Source organism: Episyrphus balteatus, chromosome 2 (assembly GCF_945859705.1).
Source record: "Episyrphus balteatus chromosome 2, idEpiBalt1.1, whole genome shotgun sequence".
Lineage (NCBI taxonomy): Eukaryota > Metazoa > Arthropoda > Insecta > Diptera > Syrphidae > Episyrphus > Episyrphus balteatus.
The window spans coordinates 7,258,530-7,267,208 of record NC_079135.1 but is presented as its reverse complement, the minus strand read 5'-3'; the positions used below and the strand labels follow the sequence as shown (position 1 = coordinate 7,267,208).

General features: G+C 27.5%; 1 protein-coding gene across 1 annotated transcript; it reads left to right on the top strand.

Annotated features, from left to right (window-relative positions):
• The first annotated feature begins 692 nt into the window (after positions 1–692).
• On the top strand, positions 693–5,323 carry LOC129912794 (cuticle protein 8). Its single transcript, XM_055991227.1, has 3 exons — positions 693–896; positions 3,824–3,961; positions 4,032–5,323. The coding sequence occupies exons 1-3, from the start codon at positions 891–893 to the stop codon at positions 4,308–4,310; spliced, it is 423 nt and encodes a 140-aa protein (XP_055847202.1). The 5' UTR covers positions 693–890; the 3' UTR covers positions 4,311–5,323.
• The last annotated feature ends 3,356 nt before the right edge of the window (positions 5,324–8,679 follow it).

Genomic DNA, 8,679 nt, shown 5'->3' with positions numbered 1-8,679 from the left:
GGCAACGACAAAAAAATAAACTACGTTAAGGTATCGCGCATGCGCGGCGGATCCCATTTACTCAGCATCCTAAAGTGGCAGAAACCTATATGCCTCCACAACAACCACCACATGCTTTTCGATATGAAAACCACGCCGCAGAGTGTTGCTTTGGAGCTACAGAAAACGTGTCTTTTGAATCGAATTGAATAAGGGTGGGGATTTAAAGTCTTGAAGATTATGCTGCTACATTCAGGGGAAAAAATTGAGGGAAAAATGAATGAATAGAAAAAAAAAAGTATCTAAAAACGAAGAAAAGCCTTAGGATTCATAGATACATTTTTATCGAGGAGAGTATAGATGCTGTGTGGTGGTGAGGGATGTCAAGTAAGTTTTTACTTTGAACACACAGATGCACATTAAAAGCACATTGCTGCATGATGGCGAATTTACCTTTACCATAAGTTGCATTGAATGCGAGTATCTTTCGATGGTGTATAGTTATAGTGCGTATAGTTTGGCAGATATATGTTTTGGTGAACTTTTATCCTCCCCTATTTTTTTAACTAGGTAAGTTTTTGTATGTTTCTAACTCTAAAACAGCTGGTGGCTGGCAGAGTGTTATTTTCTTCTATTTTTGCAAAGAATTTGAAAATTTCGCCTATATAAATGGTTTTGGACATCGAAATTGGCATCAGTTCAACAGTATCTTACAAACGGATTACATCAGGTTCATAGTTCGAGAAGTATATATAGAAGATCACCACAGTCAGAGAGATTCGTGTTACTTTAGTCGTTGTGTAAAGTGTGTGTTTGTAGTACTTGGGATCGGTTTTGTTGGAGATTTGTGTTGTAGTTAATTTTTATATTCTTTGTTTATTTTTGAAACAAAAAAAAACTAAAAAGCCAATATGAAGGTACGGAGTTCTTTATTTAATATAGTTCTTAAAATATTTTTTTATAATGTTGGATTTAAAATTATTCTGAGTGATTTAAAAAAAAGACTATAAATGTTCATTTTTTAAAGACTACCTAATAAAATAGTTTCGTAAAGTTTAAGTCAAGTGAATAAGTTTTGCAACAAGGAGATGAAGCAAAAACGTTTTAAGTCCTTACTGCACTTTTGTGCATTAAAACAAGAATTAGAATTATATTCGTTATTTAATGAAAATACTTAATTCTTTGAGTGGTATTAAAATTGTTTCTGTTAAAGTACAATTATAAATATGTGATTGATTTCAAATCTCGTATTTTCAAGGTTCTTTTATTATTCTGCTTCTTTTAAAGGATAGTGTGAAATTGTCTTTATTTCAATTCCATAATGAAAAGCATTATTTCAATATTTTTAAAACTTTTAATAAAAAATAACAAATTTTGGTATCGAGTTTTGTTAAGTAGTAACCAATAATATAATTAATCGAAAAAAATTCAAAGTTATACAGATGAACTTAATAATGAACATTTACCTATTTGAGATATTTTTCGGCATTTTCTGTTTTGGACTCAAATAGCTCATATCCATTAATTTTTTTTTTAGAAATTGTATAGCATAAATTCAAAACTCATTATTTATAACCATACCATGAATTATATCTGAAAGAAAATGAATTTCAAAATTTACTTTGGCTTTAAACAATGAAATTATTTGAAATTTTTAATATTTTTTAGGACTTTTATCTCATGACTTAGATGACAACAATTAAACTTTGTATAAGGTTAAAATAAATACAATTTTTAAAACATATTTATTTGATCATTAAATTCAAGAGTTCAAATTAATGAATTTTTGAAAATCAATTCAATTTCTAATACTTAAATATTTTTTTTTAAATTTTGCTTCATCATTTTTATTTTTTTTTTACGATTTGAGCTTAAATTCACTTAAGAATTCATTTATATTAAATATGATTAGTTTCTTGAAAAAATATTTGCTCCATGTTATTGAAATATTAAATTTCACATCGAATTTGTTCTTAAAAAAAAAAATAATTAAATTTTTTTATTAATTTTAGAATTTTTTTCCAAGTTGAAAACAAAAAATAGTGAGCAAAGTATTTTTTCCTATATTTTTTTCTTTTAAATGAAGAAAAAGTCTTGCTTATTAGAAAAGACATGCTCTTTCTAAAAAGCAATAAGTTACTCTTCTAGTTCAAGGCTTTTAATAAAGAATTAAATTTGTTGTTAAAAAAAATGTATTCGACACAGCTTTTAAATGCAAAAAAGGATTTATTTTGTATCAGATTAATTTCGCGCAAGTTAACCATAATATGAAAAAAAAAATGAAATTGAACGTTTAAGAAATTAAATGATGATATTTAAAAACTTACACTTTTTAGTTAAATAGTTTCAAATTTTTTTAAAAAAGTGAATTGTTTTTGAGTTAAAACTGGGAAAATTTTAATACAATAAAAAATCTTTAGTACAAGAAAAAATTTAAATAAGCTAGATCCAATTATATTGCCGGTGGACGTGCTTTTTTTCCGAATTTAAAAAAGTTACTTTAACAAATTTGAGTCAATTATTCTGATATTTACTCAAATTGTGACTCCAATTCATTGTTTATTGTATGAAAAGTAATGATTGATTTTTTTGTTTGTTATTATATTGTATAATTTTTCATATGCAATACCACAACCAACTGTTACATTTTAAAATTATTATAACACGTAACTTATATCTTCTTACATATGGAATACAATGTAGATCACAAATCTGAAAAATATATCCAAAAACAATCCAATTCTTAATCACAAACGCTGCCTTACTTCAGGCCCTGTTTTTTTAAATAAAAATTTATTAATGGAAATTTTATATGTTACGAGAAGAATTAGCATCATTTTTTAAACACTTATATTGAAGTAACTCATAAGTATAACCATATACATACATCGAGTTCCTTTTTGAGATTTTTTTTTCAAATACACCCTTGGTTTTCACACAGGAGGTTCTTAAGGAAAAGACCACTATCAAGTTTGTTTTTTATAACCTGCACAATGAATCATTTCAAGCTTAAAGGAAAAATATGTATTAACAATATTTTTCAAACCTCCGAACACCAATTTAACCAAAACAACATTGAATGAAAAAAAGTACACTAAATTTTTGTTTGGTAAAAGTGTAAAATAATTCAATTAGTGGAAAATTAGCTTCTTGATTTATATTTTTCTTTATATATTTAGGAAAAATGAAATAATTGAGGTACTTTTCTTCGGTAGAAGTTTTGAAATTAAGATTTATTGTAAGACAGATGAAGAAAAGCATATAAACTCATTTATTTTAGTAAATAATTTTCCAAATATTTATTGTTCAAAAAACGTTTGAAGAAATTTAACATGTTTCAATTTAATTTTGAATCCATTGAAATTCCTTACTCAATTTAAAAACAGAATCAAACTGTGGAGCTTACATGCATTAATATCTCAAAAAAATGTATCACCTAATTTTATTTTGATTTATTCCCACTCAATTGAAGAAGAATTTTACTCTCATTGCTCGCATTTAATATTACCATTCGCAACAAAAATAATTAAAATGTTTCTCATCTCGATATTGATAAGAACAAAGACATGAAGTACATGTACTTCAATAAATTTCAAAACTTGAGATTAAAAACTATTAAAAACTAAAAATTAAAAAAAAAGTTACTCATACGCCCGAGTCATCCGCTTAAAAAAAATCTTAAGTATCAGTTTCCTTTCTCATTTTATTAAAAGTGCAAGGAAAAACACATCCCCAACTATTTCTTACTCAGAATCTTAAATAAATCTTACTAAGTTTTACTTTTAGTTAAATTTTGTAAAGGCCTCATTTTATTACTACTTTTTTGATGATTTTTTTTTTTCAGTACGTTATTGCCATCGTTCTCTTCGTCAGTGTAGCGCAAGCCATCCCAATTGAATTGGGTCATTATGGTGCTCCAGCGCTACTCTCACATGGTCCTGTCCTTGCGCATGCTGTTCATGCTGTTGCTCCTGAACCTGTGGTAAGTTACAACATTTCTATCTATCATAATTTCCTCCACTCAAAAATTTTGTCTCTTTATATTTGCTTAGGCCTATCCCAAGTACTCCTTCAACTATGGAATCAAGGATCCCCATACTGGTGACATCAAATCTCAAGCCGAAGAACGTGATGGTGATGTTGTAAAGGGTCAATACTCTCTCGTCGAACCCGATGGTTCAGTGCGTACAGTTGACTACACTGCCGACGATCACAACGGTTTCAATGCCATCGTTCACAAATCTGCCCCAACGAAGGTTGCCGTGCCAGTTATTGCCCATGCCCCAATTCTGTCACATGCCCCAGCTGGTTTATTGCATCATTACCGTTAAGGAGTCACTTAGTCACTAATGACCTCCCCAAAATACTGATGTGAAACATTGCTTACTTTATGTGTGAGAATGATATTAAGCAGCGGCCACAAAACAAAACAACAACAACAAAAAAAAAAAAAACTCTCATTCACTTAACCGTTCATCATCGATCATTGTAGATTATTTTATTTTATTTCTTTTGTTTGTTTACTTTATTGCGATAATTTTAATTAATTATTATATTCTTCTTCTCGTTCGTGTGTAATAGTGATGTAAGTAATATTTTATTTTCTATATAATCACTTTCTATATGTGTTTATTCTCTTGTGTCTTAGCATGACTTTTTGTAATCGTAAGTGATGTATATAAAAGAAAATATCAAAAGAGAGTTATTACGATCTTTTTACTCTCTTTCACTTTCTTCTATGAATTTCATAACATATTTTGTTTATGAGCGCGCGCGATTTCTATTTACCACTTTTGTTTATAGTTCTTCTTCGTCTCTTCTTCTTCTTGTATATTGTGTCTTTTTTCATCTCAAAGTTGTGTAATATTTATGTCACTTTGACATCTTATTGCGAAATGATCAAAAAAGAAAATTGGAAAAATGTAGTAGTAGCTAATTACAAACAATGCAGTATTAATGTTTTTCCTATTTTCTTTTTTGCATCATTTTCCTCCATTTGCCATCTCTCACAGCAGACTTGCATCACCACCGATTTAACAAAAAAAATGATGAAAAATGAAACTTTTCGCATAATCTGACAGCTGTCAGTTGTAATTATTGCAAATATACTTAACTTTTCATTTCTACTTCTTCTACTACAACTGAGTGCCTTAGCACAGCCAGTCATATATAATTTTATTCTATTCCATTTGCGACGGGGCTAAGATGTAGAAAACTTGTGATAGTTTTTTTTCTTCTTCTGGATTTTTTTTTTTGTTTAAATGAATTCCAATCTTTTGCGCAATTGTGCCGGACATTGTGCATTATTAAGAAAAAAATTGCTAAGAGATTTTATTTCATCATCATCGTCTTTGACTTTTATTTAACAATTTTGTTAGTATTAATATTTAAAAAAAAGAAACAAATGTCATCTTGTTTTATATTTGTTTTGTTTTTTTTTATGTAAATTGAGTTGACACTTTTTTTTGTTAATAAGTTTTCAATTTTGTTATTGTGTCTCAGCTAATTTGCAAAGAAATTTATTTTTTAATAATTTTTTTCTTTAAATTTTTTTTTTAATATGAAAAGAAAATATCTTTCTTCTTTCTCTTTTTCTCTCTTTCTCTTTCTATCACTTATTTAATTTTTTGTTTGTTTTAACCCTTAAACCCTACCCATCCCAGGAGAGACACTATTACTACCCTGGGGTTCAGGAGACCCCAAAAGGTTTTTGATCAAATTTATTAAAAAAATCAATTTATGAAAAATTTTTATTTATTAATAAAATAGTTTAATATGTTTTAAAATATAAAATGTTCTAAAAATTTGTGTTCAGACACATTTGACACACTGAGTGGCTTTGTTCCGAACAGAGTGCATTTCTGCAACTGCTGCACCTTATTTTCGTCTTGAGGTCCTTTTCTCGAGGACAGATGACAAATCCTTTTTTTTGTGTTTAGAGTAGATGTTAACTGAGCTGCTGGCCGCTTCCTTTTTTAAATTTCTCCAATAAGTAACTGGAGATTGGTTGGCAAAGTTGCCCATATAATTCTTGTGTTTTCGAACTAAAATCGAAAAACAAAACGAGAACACAGACATAATAACACTTGCATACAGCAGTGATAATAAAAGAAATATTAGATACAGTGAAAACACTCTTTAAAAGTAATAAAAACCTCAATAACCCATTAAAGGGATCCAAAAACAATCCATCGAATTACCAAAATAAACTTTCACAATTACTACCCTGGGGTCTACGGGACCCCAAACAGTGGATATCTTGAGCTGTACAACTTGGAATTGAATAAATGACTTATTTTTAGATGGCTACTACGTTAATTAGAGAATTCTAAAAGTTTCGGCGGCGTCTATTACTTATTTTTTGTAAAATTCAAAAAAATGTATGTTTGCAGTGTCGCTGGACCCCAGGGTAGGGTTTAAGGGTTAACATAAACAGCTTTTGTCTATGATTTCATGATTTTTATATAAATTTTCATTTTCATTTTTTAATATTATTAAATAATATTGTATTATATACATATTTTTATATATATTTTATTTTATATACATAATATTTTATATGATTTTGTACTTTTTTTCAATTTTATTCCAATTTTTTGTATACATTTTTATTGAGGTGTTAACTCTTTTTATTTGTTATATTAGCCCAACTGTATGCCCGGTTGTGGTTTGTTATAATTGATAAATAGGGTGTGCCTTGATTAAATTAATTTGTGTATATTATAATGGAAATGATTAAAATGTATTTTTTTGTATTGTAAATAAATAAACGACTTAAAAAAAAGTAAAATGAATAAAAAATATTGAAAAAAAATTGTTGGTTTTTATTAATCCGATCAAAGTTTTCTTGTTATAAGTTAAATAACGTTGTTGTCGAGAAAAATATATGAAACCTTTTTGTTTGGGATTTGAGTAAAGGAAGAATCAATTACAAAAAAAAAATATAAACGGTTGACAGCTTTAAAAGGAATACTTAAAACAAAGCATTTTAATTTGTTAAATGAAATATCTTGTTCAAAAAATTTGTTAGTTCCAAATTTCATAAGTTTTGGAAAATCATTTTTTTGAAATAAAAAGAACCGTTATTAACCTGCCAAAGATCAGCTTTTTTTCATTATGAATTTCCTTCGAACCAAGTCAATTTCAACGAAAATTTTAAAACAAAATCGTCAAAGTAACAGCAGTTGAAAATTTTACAAAATTTTAAAAAACATACATATCTTTGGATTTAAAAAAAAAAAATTATTATTTTTTTTATCAATCTAGTAGAACTTATCGACAATTTTTTTTTCAAAATTTTCAAACGGATATTTCTCAACATTTTTAAGAATAAAATGACTTATATTTTCAAAAACAAAGGATTGCACAAAATAAAAAAATTACCTATACACTTTTGTTAAACTCGTTTTTTTTTAATCTAAATCTCTCCCAAACAAATATTTCAATTTCAGCAAAAAATATTAAACAAAACCATTCATATCAAAAATATAATTTTGTAAAAATAAAATTTTAGTTATAAAAAAAAAATTGAAATATTCTTTTTGAAAAATCAAATTTGCAATAACGGGACATTTTTGTTTTAGGTGTTGATTAATAATACCTACAAAATGGCATACCAACTCAAATATTTTAAAATCGCCTCTAATGATTTTGAATTTTTTTTTTCTAAAAATTCATCATTAAAAAAATGCATCTTACAAAAAGTTGGTATGCCATTTTGAGGAAATAATTGAATAACATTTAAAAACAAAATTTGGAAATATTTCAGCAAGCCGTTTTCCAAAAATTGATTAAAACAAAACAAAAAAACATTAAAAAAATTTTTAAAAATCCAAAAATGTGTTTTTTATGGTTACTTAGGTAAATGCTTTTGCAAAACCAAAGCTCGAAAAATCGGGTTTGTCATGTACGAGATATTCATAAAACAAAAAAAAAAAACGGTTTTTGTGGTAGGTAACGTTACAAAGGGTGCAAACAATATTTTTTTTTATTTAAGAAGTAGAGCTTTATTTGTGCCTTTAATTATGAAAGTGGACTTAGTCATTTTTTGCATTATTTAAAGAAAAAACTTACTTAATAATTTTATTTATAACGATTTAATTGTATTTCTTTTTTGAACCCATACGAAGAAGCAATAAAGAAGTTTATTTACTGCAACTTCGTTTCAAATTAACTTTTCCTCTTAATTTTTTGTATGCAAGACTTAATCGTTTTTTTTTTTAAGGAGTGACTAAGTCCACTTTTAAGTGCACATTTATGATATGACACACAAAAATTTTAATCCAAATCGTCAGACCCGTTTTTGAAAACAATTTACTTTTATATTTCCGTTATATGGCAGGTACCGTCAGTTTTGGTCCTAAAAGAAACATTTCAATTTTTCCTCTAGAGAATCACTCAAAGCTGCTGGCTAACAAATTTGAAGAAAATCGCTTTACTAGACAGAATTGTGGGACCCATTTTTTGAGATTATCCATCATGGTAATATCATGTCTGCTTGTTAAAACGAGTTCTAAACTTGTCCTATTTTACCAAGTAATAAATTGTGAAAAATTAAGCAACTTGAATTCTTAGTTCGTGCAACCCAGTCGTGAATTTTATTTCTTCATGTTGTCACAAAATGTGACATTGAATTTTTAGGGAAATCGAATCATTTTTCAAGGAAGATCTCTTGCCTCCGTTTATATGGAGACTAAAAAA

What these genes read in the sequence shown, in the direction of transcription:
- LOC129912794 (XM_055991227.1), top strand. An exon ending in CTGTTGCTCCTGAACCTGTG is followed by an intron (nt 3,962 to 4,031) that starts GTAAGTTACAAC and finishes ATATTTGCTTAG; the next exon opens with GCCTATCCCAAGTACTCCTT.